This window comes from Periplaneta americana, chromosome 1, assembly GCF_040183065.1.
Source record: "Periplaneta americana isolate PAMFEO1 chromosome 1, P.americana_PAMFEO1_priV1, whole genome shotgun sequence".
Taxonomy (NCBI): domain Eukaryota; kingdom Metazoa; phylum Arthropoda; class Insecta; order Blattodea; family Blattidae; genus Periplaneta; species Periplaneta americana.
Genome location: NC_091117.1, coordinates 176,502,354 through 176,522,825, shown reverse-complemented (window position 1 = coordinate 176,522,825; position 20,472 = coordinate 176,502,354). Strand labels below are relative to the sequence as shown.

Genomic DNA, 20,472 nt, shown 5'->3' with positions numbered 1-20,472 from the left:
AACTCACGCTAACCAGAGGGTGAGAGAGAGAGAAATTATTTCCCGCCTAGTCTTACCACAGTCTAGTATATACAGTCACGAAGCTTGAGTTGTGAGGGTGCTAGGAACAATAGACTGTGCCAGTACTATTTCGCATTGTCTGTAATGAGGCGATATTAGCGATCCTAGTGGTTAGAAACTATCTACGTATGGATGCATATTTGCTATGTATTGAGCTTCGTGACTGTATATACTAGACTGTGGTCTTACTCTCCTCCTGATCCTCACTCTTCGTCTCTATTCTTCTGTCCACTAACTTTCTGTAATATCAACTCGCATGTGGCTGAGTGGTTAGATGCTCTGTCTTTCACATTGGCAAACTAAATTTAATTTCCCTTCTGTGTTAAGGTGGAATCTGTGGTGGATAAAGCAAGTGCTGAGGGGTTTTCTTGGAGTTCTCCTGTTTGCTTTCACTTATAATTCCACCAAGACTCAACAATCATCCTTCACTCTGCAACGTCCCAGACTAAAAAATTGCTACAAAGATGAGCAAGTTGCACATGTTGTGTGTAATGAAGATAATTAATTACCATATTTCAAGAAATCAAACACTTTACATACCGGTACACAAAACATAGTTCTCGTGTGGTTCAAATCTTATGTGTCACCTGCTTCGCGCTAAAATGATACAAGTGAATGTTTGGCAATTTCTGAATCTACGTGAAGATTATTATTTTTGGTCCTACAGAATTTTTCTCCTCCTTAATTGTTACCATAACAGATATATTCTGTAGGACCAAAAAATAATAATCTTTACATAGATTGTTGTAGTAACAGTGTATATTTTGTGTACAGATTACTGTGCATATTACTGTGGAATCCCGGCCACCAAGTCACTCAACTGAGTACACTGCTTATATAATGGCAGTTGACTTAATATAAAATGTCAACATACATGCCCAACTTGGAGTCAGGTCACAAAGGGAAAAAAACACTGTAGGAGGGGAGTTCGATCCAGTGCTGTGAATTGGACTTTAGCGTAGCTCAATGGTGAGAGTGCTTAGTATGTAGAACCAAGGACCCGGTGCCGGAGCGAATTTTTCTCCTCTAATATTAATTTCTGAATCTGTTCCAATAACGGTGGTGGTGGCAACAGCGGCAGTGACAGAGTATTATTATTATTAGTAGAGATGAGAATTTCATGGACTATAAAATCTCAAAATATGCATGCATTCATGCTCTATCAAACTATGGAACATGCACGATCAAGTGCACTTCACTTTTTTGCACAGTTAACAACTAACAATAATTTCTAATTTCAATATTGCCCTCTATGCAACAAAGAAGAAGAAATGACTGAAGATCATCTACAAACCTGTGAAGTTCTACCTGATGGATCCACCACAGAGAAATATTGGAGAGCAAGAATGCTAATGGCTTCATTGCCAAAGCCCGGCATTAGATAACAACAACAACAACATAATTTCTAAATTGGTTTCTGTGAGGTTCCTGCTCCTGTCAGTCAATATGTTTTTGTAGGCAGAGAATAAATGTTAAATGTTATGTTTTATTTAACGATGCTCGCAACTGCAGAGGTTATATCAGCATCGCCGGATGTGCCGGAATTTTGTCCCACAGGAGTTCTTTTACATGCCAGTAAATCTACTGACATGAGCCTGTCGCATTTAAGCACACTTAAATGCCATCGACCTGGCTCGGAATCGAACCCTTAACCTTGGGCATAGAAGGCCCGTGCTATACCAGGTCAGCGGCAGAGAATGATCTCTCTACATCGCAAGAAGTTATGGGTGCAAACTTGAATCAACCTTTTTCTGTTATTTAGTTTTTTTTTCTTTTCCTTCTTCAATTCTGATTTATGAGTCTAAAATAAGGGGCATAAAAATCGAGAAACTAATGTGTCAAAACCATTAAAACATGCATTTAAACTGAAAATAATGTAATCTTCATCTTACGATGTTTGGTGACATATAAAAATAATGTATATTATATGCATGATTAAGTTAAAAATTGCTTAAATATACATTATGCATGTTTTTATCCCCAAAAAGGCCAAAACATGCAAATATACACATATTTGGAACCGGAAAGTAATGAAATGGATAAGTACTAAGTTTGAGCTATGTCCTATGCTCCTATAAAAACTTGCATTTGAATGGAATTCTCGTCTGTAGTTATTAGTAGTAGTAGTAGTAGTAGTAGTAGTAGTAGTGGTAATAATAATAATAATAATCTTAACAGAGAGCAACAAGAACACTTATCTGGGAGACTTCTGTGGAAACTACACAACTCCTGAGACTGTTTTGAGCCCCTACATGGACGTGGTGGTATTGGTGAGTGTCAATACAGCAACACATATGATTATGCTGATTGTGGCAGACTAACAGCACGCAATAAAATGGTCTTGTATTGCGTTCTTGCAGGCGTCACAAGGCAAGTACAATCGTGCTGTTGAGTTTGTACTGCAGTACAAAGTTTTCAACTGTGGGGGCATTCTATCTGGACCTCAGGACGTGGTGTCCAGCCCTGTGGCAGCCAATGGAAAATACCCACCCAGCACGTATTGTGCATGGACGGCCTCGTATCCCAGTGGATCTGTTATAAATGTTAGTAGACATGACCTCATCTACAGCAGTGAAACCAAAATGACTAAAATTAAATCTGATAATAACTTTCTCATGTTTTATTTTTCTTGTTATATTCCATTCAGTGGCGTAGCGTGGCAATAAGGTCTGGGTAGACTATTTTAAGGGGTTAGGTACAACTTACAGCAGTAAAATTTTGGAAATATTCAACATTTTTTTTCCTACATTACTGTATCTTGTACAATAATGAAAATTAGTATGTGTAAAACACTGTGCTTCTGCTATATGAAACAACTATTTTTACGATTTAAAAAAAATATTTATATATATTTTTTTCAAAATTCAAAATGTTGGCAGTTCATTGTGCAGTGATGAAGCATTTCCCTCATAACTCAAAAACGATCCAACATTTTGTGATCAAATTTTTTGTGTGTATTTATGCGTGTCATATCTACAATATGATGCAAAATCACATGTCTACCTTTGATAGACTGTCTGATAAAAAAATAAATTCATTTACAAAAGTGGTCAAATATCAGCATTTTCTTGTAACACAAAATAAAAGAAATATTATTTATTCAGGAATGTAGTTGAAAGACCATGATATTGTAAACATGAGTTTCAGCAATGTAATAAAAGAGAGAGAACATGAAAAAGTTAACACATTTATGAATTATGAGGGAAACGCTTCATCACTGCACAGTGAACTGCCACCATTTTGAATTTTGAAAAAAATAAATAAATAATTTGTTTTAAATCGTAAAAATACGTTTTTCATATAGCAGAAGGATAGTGTTTCACATATACCAATTTCAATTATTGTATAAGATACACTAATGGAGGAAAAATATGTTGAGTATCTCCAAAAATGTTACTGCTGTAAGCTCTACCTAACCCCTTAAAAAGTTGTCGACACTCAATTTTTTGTTTGATTTACGGTACAAACTAGAAGCAATATATACAATATAAGTGAGTACCTACCACATTCTATTCATTTCAAGCAAATTAATAATTTTTTTAAATCATGATATACCCAATCCTATTAATATTCTATTTTAAAATCTAAGATACTTGATGATGATGATGATGATGATGATGATGATGATGATGATGATGATGTCACTAGTCAGTTAAAATTTCAGTACTTACTGTATACTAAGTTATTAAGCATCACGCGAACAAAATTGTATCTGTACAAGTGGACGAAACATTGGATATCTCATGTAAGCTTCTTTAATTTATCTCTGAATCTGTTCATTTAGAACTGATGTGATAATCTTAATAAGTTCGTTCTGGATATCTGGCGAAATGCCTTTGAAACAAGAAGAAGAAGAAAAGTGGTTCTTCATAAATTGTTCTTCTTGTGCAGTATAGTCTAACAATTCTAAAAAATTACCCTTATTCTTTGATTCTAACACTTCTCTGTTTTCCCTGAAAGCTAGTTCTTGTTTTCCCAAGAAAGTTACAGCTTGAACAAGACAATCTAATATTTTGCGATTAGCAGACACTTTTTCATTGTGTTTAATGGCAGTCAAACGTGCAGCTTCAGATAAAACATGTTCAGTTCGTGTGACCCTACCCAGTAGTTGAAACGATTTCCTATTATGAGTATGTCTTTCAGACGCTTCATATTTTCATGCTTTCCTTTACTTTCTTTACACTTCTTCACTCCGCTCTTTTTCGCCCCCAAACAATAGACATACAAACCAATACAATTTATGTTGAGTATGACTGCCGGTTAACCAATTACATTTGTCATATCACGATGTTTGAAACATTCGCTTTTGTCTCTTCTAATGCAAGATAATGTCAAGTTTAGAGGTTGGTCTTCTACTTTTTAATTCGCACTTTCTTTCGTAAGACAGTGTCGAAAACTGCGTTTTTAATCAATATCAACCAAATCAATAGAATCGTCCATACTTCCAAAACAATTAAAATCGGAATATTTATTTAACAGTTGAAACTTGGTCAGTGAGTGAGGGATATTGGCGTATTCAGCCGACCGTTTCCCACCCTCATTGTCACTTCAAGAGAGCAGGCAGTTAAAGACTAAACTTTAAAAAACAGCATTCAGTCTCAGACGCTGCATTTTATGCCATTTATGGAAAATAAATAAACCCTGTCTTCCTTCAGTGGGCAGGTTAAAATTCAATGGGAAAAGCTATATAACTCACCCTTGTATGAGACTGGGAAGGTTCCAGTCTTTACTCGACTGTACTGCCGCATCAAATAATTTCAAGACTGCCTAATCACATGGCACATAAGTTGGACACTATCGTAGTTTATTTATTTATATTTTATTTTTTATTTTTTGGTCGGTAGACTCTTTTTGGTAGACTCAGTCTCAAAATCTCCCCTGACGCTACACCACTGATTCCACTTCTTATATATCATATCTTCTTCCTCTTCCTTGCTTCACACCCTCACTTGCTCTCTCTAATATTCTCGTTTTATTTCTTTTCTTCCTTATCTTCGTCTACTTCTTCTCTTCTTCTCTTTCTTTCATTTCTTTCTCCTCTCCTGCTCACTTCTTGTTTCTCCCCTTCCCTCCCTATTTTTCTCTGTCCTCTTCTCTTCTCCTTCTCATGGACTTGCTTTCCCTTTCTTCGCTCTTTTTCTGTCTTCTCTTTCTACGAGGGGGATCCAGGAAATAACGACCGTTCTGTTGTAATAATTAAAAAAATATATTTATTTGAAAAAACAAAGTCTGTTACATAACTGAAGCTTCCTTTACTTCTCTACATAATCACCACCTACATTTAAACATTTGTCGTATCTGTTCACTAGCTTTAGAATTCCCGTGTTATACTCCTCTGCCACCAGTTCATTAAGCCAGGTGTTCACTGTCTTCTTCAACTCTTCATCACTTCCAAAACGCGTACCACCAGAAAGTATTTCAGCTTTGTGAAAAGGTGAAAATCGCTAGGAGCAAGGTCTGGACTATAGGGCAGATGATCAAAGATTTCCCAACCGAATTGATCCAGCAATTCTCGAGTTGAAGCAGCAGTGTGCGGGCGGGCGTTGTCGTGAAGAAGCACAACTCCTCTTGAAAGCATTCCTCGCCTCTTGTTTTAGATGGCTCTCTGTAGTTTTCGTAAAGTCTCACAATAACGATTTGCATTGATCGTAGTGCCTTTTGGCATGAAATCCAGCAAAAGAACACCTTTGCGATCCCAAAAGACAGTAGCCATGACTTTTTGTGTTGAGAGAGTCTGTTTGAATTTTCTCGGTTTCTTGGGTGATGAGGGATGATGCCACTGACGTGATTGGCGCTTGGTCTCTGGGGTGTTGTGAGACACCCAGGTCTCATCACCAGTCACAATTTGATCAAGAAAGGCGTCTCCATCTGTGTGATATCGCATCAAGAATGTCAATGCTGAGGCCATTCTCTGAGTTTTGTGTTGGTCACTCAGTTGCCGTGGAACCCATCATGCACAGATTTTGTGGTAGCCAAGATGTTGCGACACAATTTCACCAAGCAAAGAACGAGAAATGTCAGGAAAGGCAATATGCAATTCGTCGAGTGATGTGCGCCTGTCTTGCAAGATTCTGTCGTTCACTTCAGTCTTCAGGTCTTCTGTGATGAGTGATGGGCGTCCGGGTCGAGTTTCATCATGGACATTTGTTCGCCCATTGTTGAACATTTCGTACCATTTTCTCACATTTCTTTCATTAATTACAGTATCACCATACACTTCTTTCAATTGCCGGTAAATTTCTGCAGGTTTCAAATGTCGTGCATTCAAAAATCGAATCACACTCCTCACCTCACAATCGGCGGGATTATCAATCACGTCGTTCATTTTGAAGTAACACAAAATGCACAATGGCGACTTGTTGCAACCAGTACTCACAACATTATGAGAACACATGTTAAGGAAGCCAGTTGACCTTCAAACAAGGAAGGGGAGTCAGCTGCGCGGCGGGTATGCGCGAACTGTCGTTATTTCCTGGATCCCCCTCGTACATTAATTGAAGCTCTAGAAACAAAGTGCTAATATCGGGCTATAGCTCTCATAGTGAGTACATCACTTCACTAATGGAAGCAGAAAAACAGAAAAAGACATTTAGATTGTATCCTAACTTGGAATAATGAACTAGTTACTCTGGGTCTCCACAGATAACGTTCACCTCTTTGAAGCTTCAGAGTGACTGCAGTGCTGACTATGTGCTCATTCGAAATGGTCCGTATCCTAATTCCCCGCTACTGAATAAATACTGTGGCGCTACTGTCCCAGCACCAATGCTCTCGGAGGCCAATTCTCTGTGGATAGAGTTTCATTCTGATGCATCGGATGAGGACCAAGGCTTCACTCTGCGCCTCGAGCCTGTATTTGAAGGTGAGTTGGCAACATACTTGTCTCTTCATGACTTAAAGTTACAATCTTAAGAGTTTCTTCAGCAATTGAAGGATGTTTCAGAGTTTGGAAATGCTGACCAATTATGTAGAAGAATATAGCTACGCCAAAAAAGACAATATCGACAAAACATATTTTCAACCTAAAGTTTCAGGTGAATGTACAAACGAATTAATTAATGAGAACGTAAGGGTCATTCCATACCAACATAGCAAATAGGCTGTGGCACCAAATTTTATATTTTATTTAAAGTTGGGCTATATGTAGGTATATACAACTGTTTCATTTCCGTAATCGGTTCAAGTATTAAAATTGTAGGTACTGTACAACTTTTCTCGTTTCACTGTTGTTGAAGTTTCGTGTCGTCTACATTTCTTTCTTCCTAGTGTGCTGCCTTCCCAACGCTGACGTATGCTTATTTTCACCTCTGCTGCTTTCCTTGATTCACCTTACTTTGCTCGATTTTAGTCCAAAACTCTGGTTTGTCACAATTCTTTTCACAGTATTCGAGATCGTAAACTTCATCATTGATTTTGAATTTGTCCTTATTCATGATCGCAAAATGTCCTTTGCTTCTCGCTGTTTTCAGATATGGTAGCAATAGTTTTCTTCTTTTTACTTCGTTTTATTTTATTGGGTTATTTTACGACGCTGTATCAACATCTAGGTTATTTAGCGTCTGAATGATATGAAGGTGATAATGCCGGTGAAATGAATCCGGGGTCCAGCACCGAAAGTTACCCAGCATTTGCTCGTATTGCATTGAGGGAAAACCCCGGAAAAAACCTCAACCAGGTAACTTGCCCCGACCGGGATTCGAACCCGGGCCACCTGGTTTCGCAGCCAGACACGCTGACCGTTACTCCACAGGTGTGGACTTTTACTTCGTAACTAAGATCATTTTCAAAGCGCAATTTTGTTCCCCTCGCATTTTTCACTCTGCTCATAATCGTTTATTTCATCCTAAAATTTTTTAATTTCTCTCAAATTGAACGCAATTTTCGCTTGCCAACTCTCGAAACTACTTCTATGTGGCCATCTACACCTACTTCGAAAAGCTCCCAACACTCTCTCCGGACTGCATTGTAAGTTTCTTCTCCATACTCTCTTTTGTCCTCATTTATACCGGAAATTATCAGATTCTTCTTCTTTTGGCTATCTTTAAATCTCTAATTTTCTTTTCCAACTGACTATTTAAGTATTGTAGCTCTTCAATTCGTTTATTGTTGTCCTCCATGTTTGTCTTCAGATTTTACTGTTTTAAAATGTTTTTTTCTTTTTTTTTGTGTGTGTGTGTGTTCAAAGTTAATATAAACCAAAAAAATAACACGATATTTTTAACTTTTATGGTAAAAGTATTGAGAAATCTCAATTATAAGTTTCGTTTAATTTTCTCTGTGCCAACTACTGTAATGACACTTTATGTATAATAGTGCAGTCTGAAAGTAAGTGTGTTCAAGTGGTAGATCTGTATTTGAGGTACACGTGCTGTTAGTTTTTTAGTTCTATGGTACCAGTACCTACTTCAGTTCTACAGCTACCTGTTTATTATTTTTACTAATATATTGTGACTAAATTTCAAGCAAGAATAAAACAAATTTCTTACAAGTTTCAACTCAAATTTAAAAAAAAACTATTGCCATTTGAGGCAAAATGTTTTTCAGTTATTTTTAAGCACACTTAGTTCAGTTCCTTTGCCACAAAATTTCAGACATATCTGAAAGAAGTGTGCAATCCTACTTGTCTGTGGTGTAATAATCATGATGAAGATCTGGAACACATTCTTCTATACTGTCCATCCATAAACCACAAAAGAAGTAAATTAAAATCATCAGTACCAGTTGCAGAAGACACAGCCCCGCAGTATATATTGACTACACCCCACCTCTGGCTACTAGCAACAGGCATCTATAATGAACACCGATCAAAATACCCCTCATTTCTCGTGAAAAACAACAACTGAATAGACTACAGTGGACTATAGTGGACTTTATGTTGTCAGCAAACAGCTGGATACATTAAGAAGATTGACAATTGAAAGAAGTGTGCCACAGCATTTAGGTTAAATTTGCTGTTTTTACATGGAATGACCCGTAAGTGAGTGAATAAGAGGATAGGCCTAATCTATGAATTTGGATAATGAATTAGAGTGAATAAATGAGTGAGTGGATGAATGAATGAACGAATTACGCAACAGGAACTACAGGATTCCAGACTCTGGGCCACAAGTGTAACGTTGTTGTGTTACAGGTTGTGGCGGTATCCTACAGACCTCTGGAAGCACCTTCACGACTCCAAAGTTCCCAGCAAACTACCCACCGAACTCTGAGTGTACTTGGGACATCAAGTTTCAGGAGGGCTACTTCATTTCCCTTAGTTTTATCGAACGCTTTGACATAGAGCAGTCTACAGACTGTACACAGGACTTTGTGCAGGTGAAATGACATCTCCTCTCCATTTTACTCACTTCAACTAACTAACCCGTTCCAATACCTATATTCAGTGATATTTTGACCAAGCCTTCCAGCCCTCTTTGCAAGTCTCGTGCTATTTTTATTATATGTTGTGCATTAGAATATATTGTATTGCTAATCAATTTCTTAATGTGGGCCAAGCTTCTATGTTGCTTTCCTATTCTTCAAACGTATAATTTCATTGCGTAGTTTTTTTTTTTTTTTGCTTCTGTTTATGCAATATATCAAATTCCGCTTAATAAATTAAACTATGGTCCGTAAGTCATGAAATGTTACACACCCTTGAACATTATTATCTTCAATCTTAACTTTAGTTTTTACTATAAATTTGTGAAATTGAAAAATCGTAAAGCACAATATGTTTAAATAAAATATGTATTTTACTATGTAAATCCTGTTTCAGATATTTAACTACATTGGAAATGCATGGGTGTTAATGAACACACTATGCGGTCGCAACCAGCCACCCACAATCAATTCAACTGGCTCTCAGATGCGGGTGCTGTTTCGTAGCAACTCTGGAGGTGCCAACTCAGGCTTTAAGGTTGTCTAACTTAATTTAATGAAATATTATTGAAAATTAACTTTCGAACTATGAAGTCAATCACAGACTACAAAGTAATGAGATAACGATAAAGAAATAATGGCAAAACGACTGATTGTTGAAACCGAAGTATGACGTAATTGGAAAAATCTTTTACTTTCTTTCTTTTTGCCTTATTTTACCTCCCTTTTTTTTACCGACTTACAGTCATTCTGTAAACGCAACGCCCTACCGCACTTGTGGCTCATCCGACATCAGTACAGGACACACCTCTGCCATACCTTTCAGACCACAAGATCATTCCTGGGCGCTGCGTAAATCCAAGCATGATGCTGCATATCTATTCCAACGAATTTTAATGATTCATAATTATACAATAACCACTTGTAAATGCAATCTCATGACAGTTACTATGTAAAAGGTCATAAGGAAATAATTGTTTCACATCTGAAAGGACTGTATACGCTGCAAAACCTCCATATTAGTATGTTATCATTTTTAAATATGTGCATTCATTAATTTTATCTTATATTTTATATTTTATATTTTAGTACAATATGGTCTAAGTAACCCATTGCACATCAGCACAAGAGTTCAATAGAGGTAACAGAGATCTGAAGATGGCTTACAAAGCCGAAAACGTTCATCAAGTAGAATGAAATAAAAATATCACATTATTATATAAGATAAGTTTATGGCGGACTTGAAGAAAATATTGTTAAATTAACAAAACTTATCGGAACAAAAATGGGTATAAAATTGACTTACAGTCCAATGTGGTTTAGGGAAGGGTATGTCTTTGGATCGAACACCAGATTCTCTCACATAACCGGTCTTCCTGATTTTGCAGTCAGCATGAAGCAAAGCCACTGCTGAGACATCACAAGAGAAGTACAAGAAAATGAATAAATATCTAGTCCCGTAAAATGGGAACAAACCTTCGCCAATGCCGGGAATCGAATCACGGACCACTTGCCTTGGGAAGCACACATGCTATTAGCAGAGAACTCGGAAAAATTCCTCTCACAAAAGCTAACAAAATGGAACCCCTAACTAAGTTCAAATTCATGATACAGATACTCTGACTTCCTAGGATACTTGTTAGAGGGGTCCTGTATTCTACACTATTATACATAGTGGGCCAAAAGTCTCCATACATAGGAGCATGACACCTCATAAGGACAAGAATGTGCTTCCACAAGATATTTTCAATATGTTCTGTTACAAGTGATGCAAAGCTCCAGACGATCTTCTCAATCACAACAAATAGTCCGCAGCTCTGCTGGTGATGTGGTGGCACAGGCATTGATGATTCACTGTCTCAAATGTTCAAGGTTAAAAATGTTCACTTTGTACATCATAACTTTCAAGCGACTCCAGAGGTGAAAGTCAAGGATAGTATAGTAAGGTCAAGGACCGTGCCAGCTAATCTTGTGGATCCCAGCAGCCAGGAAGCTGCTGATCTAACCACACTGCAATAGGGTGCTACCCCATCTTACTGGAAGAACACTGGAAATTTGTCCTACCTCATTCAACATCATTGCACTGACATGACAGTGGTCTCAGCATCTTCTTGTGTTTTACAGCTGTTAGGGTCCCTTCAGTGAAGTTGGAGTCGATCATACACTTGACCCTCATTCCACACCAAACCATTATCTTCGCACCACCTTGAATTTTATTCCCTGTCAACCAATGAGGATTGTTGTTGATCCAATACCGAACATTTTGACGATTTACCTTCCAATTGAGGTAAAAGTACGCCTCATCATAAAAGAGAATGTTACATGTTCTCTATACTTCATTCCTCAATGCCTGACAGGAGATGTAAACATTACCAGCAGAGGAGGAGAGAAGTATAATTGCTATTCAACCAGTGGCAGAGGTCTCATTCCACATTTGCCTTGAAGTTGGGCGGTCTGAAGCATTCTACCCCAGCCCAACTTTAGGATAAGCATGGAATGAAACCTCTGTCATTGGTTGAATAGCAATTATACTTCTCTCCTCCACTGTTGGCAATGTTTACTTCTCCTGTCAGGCATTATGGGACGAAGTATAGTCCACTTGCAGAATTGAACCCGACAATGTGGATCATCTTAGGTCATGTGATGCAATGGTTGCATCTTGTATGGGTGCCACTTGCTTATCTTCAGTGTACGGTGCTGACTAACACTGATCTGCAAGGCCAAATGTCGAGTACTTTTCTGACGCTCTTGACAACTAATGGCACAAACGTGGATGCGATCTCATCAGTGAATGATTGTGGACGACCACCACTCCCGAGGAGATCTGCGACGGTGACAGACTTACGAAATTTGCTAATCAATTTCGTCCCAGTATCTTGTGTTGTCCCCTGGTGCTCTAGATGAGCCTGTTAAATTTCTCAGCAACCTTACAGCATCTTCGAGTTTCAATAAGCAAGCTAATACAGTAAAACTTTATTTATGTTTCTCACATACGTTTTTCACGCTTATACGTTTTTTCTTTTCTGAAGTCATGGCAAAATTTCAATATTTTCCAAGTTAATTTTTTTCATTTACACGTTTTTCTCATTTATACGTTCATATATTAAACTTTGAGATGTACAACACATTCATTTATACGCTCTAATTAAATTTTGTTCAAAATTAGGTTCATCGTGAAAATTTTAGAACGCGAAAATACCATATTTATACCATTGAAAATAATACGCACATCTCTTATAAATTCAATGATTTTCACTTCCGAAATCGCAGGAACTACCTCAGTGCTAGTTCCACCGCTTTATGAGTGCTGCCTTATTGGCCTTCGGACACTTGACTATATTGAAATACGGTAATCTCATAGCGCTATTACTGAGCAACTAGATTTACAAAGTCTCCAATGCCCTGCCATTACATGCAGTATGTAGGCCTATGTTATATCATATGGAAATTATAGGTTATTATTTATATTCCTATATTCGCAATTATACATTATAATTAAGCATAATGTCATGTACGATACGCCGCACATTCAATTTGTCTGTATTTTAATACTACAATCGAGTACGTACTGAATTATTGTATTTATCTACTTCTTAAGAGACGAAGTAACACAATCGTACGTACACTAATTTCATAGGAGTGGTATGGTAAATTTTCTATCTACAATTAAGGAAGGTAGATGTGTTAAATTAAAATCACAATATAAATTCTTTTTTATTAAACCTCAAAATAGCTTCCATTCTAAACTTAAAATGTTGATGCGAATAGATTATGTTAACATGTAAAATTCTCTTCACATGAAAATAACACAGTTTTGTAATTATTTCTGCAACAAATTATGCAATAAGAAGTAAACGGAACTTATGGACACATTACACTAAATAAAACTTGGCACTGATACGCAATAAAGTTATAATATAATATTTCACTGAGCTCCATACACTATCGTCTGCTCGGGAAAGGGTCTGTGCTGAGACGATAGTAGCGATCCTGGTCGTCAGCAACTATCTATGTATGCATATTTAATAAGTATTGAGCTTCGCAACTGTATATACTTAACTGTGGTATTATAATCACGTAAATACGGTTCAGTACTGGTACATGTTCATTGTTAATATGTGGTTGGCTTTGAGATTATTGGAAATTCGAAGCTGCCCATTCTTGTCTCTGCAAATGTAGCTTCATTAAATCAGTTATGCACTAGTCGAAGAATCAATTCAGAGGGGATAGAAGTACTGGTATGTGCAGAGGGAAGAAATAGAACATTTTAAACAATGAGAATCCAGGTCCAAAGCTGTGACTGCACTGAATTATAACTACCAATAACCTAACATCTCTCCAAACTGAAAATATTTTGACAGTAGACTAAACTTGTTATGACAAGAAGGTTACTGAATAGTTTTTTAATTCTAATGAGTGGAAGAAAAAGGAAATGTGTTTGTAACCAACTTTTTTTTTGTAAAATAATTGCATGTTGTTAATTATTAATGCCGTTTCAGATGTAATCAAATACCATTTCAGTTATACTTTTTTCTCAAATATACGTTTTTTTCTTCAGACCTCCATAAATTAAATTTACTGTATATTAATGTGTTCTTCCTTAACATGCATACATGTAAGACCAGGTAGTGTTGGGGTTGGCCTTTCCTTTTGTATACCAATAATCTGTTCTTGTAAACTGAGTTTCCTAAATTTTCCAAAATATATTATGTTTTCACTTCCATTCATTGTTGAATAATTGCACAAATTAACAATTACAAGGAAATTCACCTCGCAGCATTTTTCGAGCACACTACAGCATCACACGTGTTGGAAGAGACTATAGCTAGAAACATGTAATCGGAACCGCGGAAGTGGGAATGGGAAATAATCTGAGGAAAGCGAGAACACTGTACCCACCCACGTGGTCTGTGTTACCACATGTACATTTTACAAGTTCAGTATCACATGCTTTTGAAGAATATCAGTTCTTGAAAAGTCATACTACCATTATTGTTCAAAGTTGCCGGTGGCCAATTAATTTTTTATGTTAAAAATAATGTAGTTTGGAGTACCTACTTTCAATTTCAAATATATTTGTACAAAACTGACAATTTGGCTGTTGCCCTGTCTAGTACACAATGAACGGAAGTGAATTTCAGGGGCCAAAAAGATCTACGATACTAACGTAGAACTACTTCCTCTTTGTTTTATATAAACTCGACTTTAACTTTCAAATATCCTTGAAAGTTTCAAACCATGGATAGTAGCTTATATAAAGTGCAATGAATAATATTTTTGATTTATAATTTTTTTTTTAAGTTTATATGGTGCCTTTCATAGCGTTGCGTTAAAACTGTTTTTATTGTGCCTCCTCCTAGATGTATTATAGTCTGGTTGAATGCAGCATCATTAGATGGCAGTGGTAGTGAGCTTGCTGCACGACCAGTCGGTTTCTATTTCCCGCCCATGCACTGATTCAGAGGAGAATCTCCTCCCTCTCCATTCATTTACTCGCTTTAAAACTCTGCTTCTTTCTCTGGCCGCTAGTGCGCTGTTGTATATGTGTACTAACTGCAGTGAAGGAGGAATGAATTGACTTTCCTCCACACAAACAATTCTCATCTTTCTCACAGTTTTATAGCAGCACATGAGCGTGCATCGTTTAAAACTCGATCAACCGAGTTTTTCTTATAGCTGTGAACTTAAAAATTATCGAATCTTCCTTGAATTTCAAGGCACATAATTCATTTGGTTATTTACTTTCAAAAGAAGAAAATGTGAGGAGGACGTTCCTCCCTTCCCTCCCCCGAGGAACCGCCACTGTTATTACCAATATTTATAATTTCTCATCACAATGTCCGAGATCTTTAGAATCGCCTTCTCTGTTATATCATATAGGCCTATAGCTGACCATCCAAACAACTGAACCTTAAGCTTATTAAAACATAGGTCATGTTAATTTAGCATAAATCATTGACTTCCAGTCTCAGATACAATTCTTCAGAAAACCAAGAAATAGCGCAATATATTGATGTTTCTACATCAGAAAGACTGGGATTTGTTTCCTAGTATATAATTATGTAGTATGACTTAGCAGGGAACAAAGCCGTTTTTGAGACATTCCATTTTGAGTACTGGTACTTTGTTTTCTCCTAGCATTGTAATTCCACTATTCCTCCATATTTAAATGTAGTGTCACCAATTCTGAAAATGTTGTTGTTGTTTTCTAATGCCAGGCATTTGACAATAAAGTCATTTGACCTCTTGCACTCCAATATTTTTCAAAGATATTATCATGACTAGCCACTGAAGCACAGATTTTGAGATGTTCCGAATTCATTTCTTGGTTTGAGTTGCACAATGGACAGTTAGGGGACTGATATATTCCAATTCTATGCAGGTGTTTGGCCAAACAATCATGGCCTGTTGCCAATCTAAATGCAGCTACAGACGATTTGCGTGGTAAATCGGGAATTAACTGTGGATTTTGATGCAGAGAGTTCCATTTTTTCCCTTGGGATTGAGTTATCAAATTTTGTTTGTTGAAGTCTAAGTATGTAGATTTAATAAATCTTTTCACAGAGTAATATGTAGATTTAGTAACAGGTCTGTAAGTAGCAGTGCTGCCCTTCTTTGCTAAAGCATCCGCATTCTCGTTTCCCAGGATTCCACAATGGGATGGCATCCATTGGAATACAATTCTTTTATTGAGTGATATTAATTGAGAGAGCATTTTAGTTATTTCTGCTGTTTGAGATGAAGATGTGTGTTTAGAGACGATTGATAGAATAGCTGCTTTGGAGTCTGACAATATAACTGCATTCCTAAATTTATTGATGTGGCATAGAAGATTCCTGAGACATTCACTTATTGCAATGATTTCACCATCAAAACTTGTTGTTCCATATCCAAGAGATCTATAAAGTGAGAAGAGACAGCACATAACACCTGCACTGGCACCTTGTTCTCTGGAGATCAAGGATCCGTCGGTGTATAAATGAAGCCAGTTTTGTGGAGGGTATCTAATATTAATTGTCTCTAAAGACAATTGTTTCAGTATTTCAGTGTTTACTTCTGATTTCAGTATTTCTTCTGTTAAATTTAGATTATATTTTATATTTAATAGAGTTAAAGGGTTTGGTTTAATTTGTAAGTTTTCTTTTAAATTCGGGATATTGATTTTCTGTTTTAATTCTTGAACAATGGATATGAAACTTGATTCTGAAAATGTAATTAAATAGAAAACTACACAAGATGTATACAGTAAGTTCGATGTGTGACTGCCTTCTTCTTTTAGGCCCGCTTCGATGTCGGCTGTGGTGGTGTAATCAGCAACAGTAAGAGTGGCCACATCATGTCTCCAGGATTTCCTACGCATTACGGCTTTAATCTTTATTGCAACTACACCATCTTAGCTCCAGGACGTTCTGTCATGGTGGAATTCGAAGTGTTTGAATTAGAAGGTACAAAATTCTTTACAGTACTGTAATTCATTTTAAATCACATAATTGACTCACTGTTAGCCAAATAGCTAATGTGTCGGGTTGATGTATCCCCAGTCTTTTGGCGTGATGCTATCTGCTAACTAAGCTATACCTACCGATAAGTAGACCTTCTCAAGATATCAATTTTAAATAAATAGCATTCGATAGTGCAATTTCTGGCTCTGGTTTACTAAGAGATTTTTCATGGTTTTTCTCAGTGTCTCGATGAATCAGCAGGATAAAACTAGTACTTTTAAATAAACTACAAATTATTCTTCCAAATCATATAATCATTATTCTTATCGTAGTTTTAGTCTATTCTACTCTGTTCCTTTTCTTTGTTCCTTGTGATGAATTCTGTCTCCTGTTCTATGATGTTATATTCTATTTTATTCTTTCCTAAACCATCTCCTCCCTCGCCACTTTTTACTTCCATTTTCGAGTTAGCCTATATTCTTTACTGTAACACATTTTCTGCTTTTCTTCTCCTTTTTCATTTGGTTGTAATGTATCGGTAGGCCTACACATGGAAACAGGTTTTGCTTAGTACGTAGCTGTTCGAAAGTGATAGTCCACTTAGTGACTCAGCATGTCAGCTTTCGGCAATAAAATCTCGTGACTTACACATTACAAAACAAATGTAATTTATATCTTCTTTATGAACAATCAGACTATCAGAAATTGAATGATCGTTAACATAACGTTCGTCCAGTAATGGAATATGGTGCTGCAGGTTGGGATCCTTACAGATTAGAACATATTAAGACACTGGAAAAGATTAAAAAACGGGCTCTCAAGTGTTGTCGTAATAATTCACCATTAAAATGGGACACACTCAAGGCCAGGAGAACGCGAATTCGATTATGCGCAATGTTCAAAACATACAGAGGTGAGCCTGCCTGGAGAGAAATAAAAAATAGGTTGCAGCCGCCAAATTACTCTTCAAGGAACGACCACTCATATAAATTGAAGGAAAGAAGACAGAGGACGGACACTGGAAAGTTTTCTTTTCTCAATTGTACTATCAGGGACTGGAATGCTTTACCAATAACCAAAAATGAATTTAAAAATAGGCTTAAGAACTTTACTAATAGACGGTAGTATATTATACACACTATTTAAAGGGTGTAATTGATATCTTGTTATTTGAAGTGTTCTATCAGTGAGGAAGTGTGTTGTGTCAGTGAAGTGTGTAGTGTCAGTGAAGTCTATTGTGTAAGTAAAGTGTGTTGGTGTCAGTGAAGTGGCTGTGCAAAGTATTTGAACAGTGAAATGGTTAGAAGTGTCAGTGAAATCAGGTAGAATCCAGGGGCGTATTTTGCGGGCTACCGGGGCTACCGGCAGTAGCCCAAGGAAATTACAAAAGAAAAAGTTTATAATATAACATAATGTAATAATTTTGTATTATTAGTTTTACCATAGTAATTAAAATTAAGTAATTGTTAGATATATTTTGTGTAATAATAGGGTCACCGGTAGCCCAAACCCTTTAACCAGTATACGCCCCTGGTAGAATCAGTGCAGTAAGTGAGTTGACAGAGAAATAAGTGTAGTGCCGAAAGGTACTTGTGCAGGTATGAACCTGTCACACTTGTGGGTCTTAGTTCGAACTTAAGGGTTAAGATACCAATTTAGATTTACTTTAAATGTTATTTTAAGTGACCATGCTTCATTTAATTTAGGATGCTCCTTGTTGTTGTTATTATTATTATTATTATTATTATTATTATTATTATTATTATTATTATTATTATTATTATTATTATTATTTACTTTTTAACTTCGCTCTAGAATATGCCATTAGGAAAGTTCAGGATAATAGACAGGGTTTGGAGTTGAATGGGTTACATCAGCTTCTTGTCTATGCAGATGACGTGAATATGCTAGGAGAAAATCCACAAACGATTGAGGAAAACGCGGAAATTCTAGTTAAAGCAAGTAAAGCTATAGGGTTGGAAGTAAATCCCGAAAAGACAAAGTATATGATTATGTCTCGTGACCAGAATATTGTACGAAATGGAACTATAAAATTGGAGATTTATCTTTCGAAGAGGTGGAAAAATTCAAATATCTTGGAGCAACAGTAACAAATATAAATGACACTCGGGAGGAAATTAAACGCAGAATAAATATGGGAAATGTGTGTTATTATTCGGTTGAGAAGCTTTTGTCATCTAGTCTTCTGTCAAAAAATCTGAAAGTTAGAATTTATAAAACAGTTATATTACCAGTTGTTGTGTATGGTTGTGAAACTTGGACTCTCACTTTGAGAGAGGAACATAGGTTAAAGGTGTTTGAGAATAAGGTGCTTAGGAAAATATTTGGGGCTAAGAGGGATGAAGTTACAGGAGAATGGAGAAAGTTACACAACACAGAACTGCACGCATTGTATTCTTCACCTGACATAATCAGGAACATTAAATCCAGACGTTTGAGATGGGCAGGGCATGTAGCACGTATGGGCGAATCCAGAAATGTATATAGAGTGTTAGTTGGGAGGCCGGAGGGAAAACGACCTTTAGGGAGGCCGAGACGTAGATGGGAGAATAATATTAAAATGGATTTGAGGGAGGTGAGATATGATGATAGACACTGGATTAATCTTGCTCAGGATAGGGACCAATGGCGGGCTTATGTGAGGGCGGCAATGAACCTCCGGGTTCCTTAAAAGCCAGTAAGTATTATTATTATTATTATTATTATTATTATTATTATTATTATTAATTATTATTGTTTTTTATTAGTTGTGTTTATTATTAATTGTCATTATTGAGTGTAATTAGTTACCACTGCCACCGGGTATATACCCAACTGCAGTGTGAATAAATACATACATACATACATATATACATACATACATACACATAACAGTCTATTTCTAGTTCAGAAGTTATTGAAACTCGTATTGTATGAGTTCGAATATGATACATGTATACTTTTATCACTCCCCCCACAATTTAGCCATTTTTTCTATTAGATCAACCTTGGAATTAGATTAATAAACTTCCTTTTGACTATTAACACTGTCTATAATGCTAGGATAATTTGCATTAACACTGTCACTGTTCTGTTTCTGAATATTCCTATAAAAATCAAAAGGTTACTTTATTGCTTAATTTAAGCTTCTTATTTGAATTTGTTTTTGACATTTTCATATTTTCACAAACAAAATAAACATTTCACAATTCATATTAGAGTGTTGGCTTTCACGGCCGGCATCAATAGGAGAAAAGTTTTCCGAGTTATGAGGCCATGGTCCGTTGGTTGTGTGACCAAACGTTTCATTCACTGCTGCGGTGAACGAAACGTTTGGTCACACAACTAACGGACCATGGCCTCATAGCCCAGAAAACTTTTCTCCTATTTCACAATTCACTATGATACACAATATACTCAACAAAACTCAAACTCAGTTCTGAACCTCTTGCTGCATAAGGCTATTTTATAACAACGTAATAAAATAATAGATTTACAGCTTTGGCCCAATGAACATTACCCGACTCACAATAATACAAGGCAGTTTAGTTGATCTTCGATAATGTTGGGTTTGTTAAGAATATTTACAATAGGAGATGTGCCTACGTAG

General features: G+C 36.6%; 1 protein-coding gene across 1 annotated transcript in view; it reads left to right on the top strand.

The window, feature by feature from the left end:
* The window catches only part of Cubn (Cubilin), a 300,325-nt gene that overhangs the window by 241,479 nt on the left and 38,374 nt on the right, over positions 1-20,472 (top strand). Inside the window, exons 51-56 of the mRNA XM_069832790.1 lie at positions 2,239-2,330; positions 2,421-2,603; positions 6,703-6,922; positions 9,191-9,375; positions 9,818-9,958; positions 16,700-16,865. Coding sequence (XP_069688891.1) covers positions 2,239-2,330; positions 2,421-2,603; positions 6,703-6,922; positions 9,191-9,375; positions 9,818-9,958; positions 16,700-16,865 — 987 coding nt within the window. The remainder of the gene's footprint in view (positions 1-2,238; positions 2,331-2,420; positions 2,604-6,702; positions 6,923-9,190; positions 9,376-9,817; positions 9,959-16,699; positions 16,866-20,472) is intronic.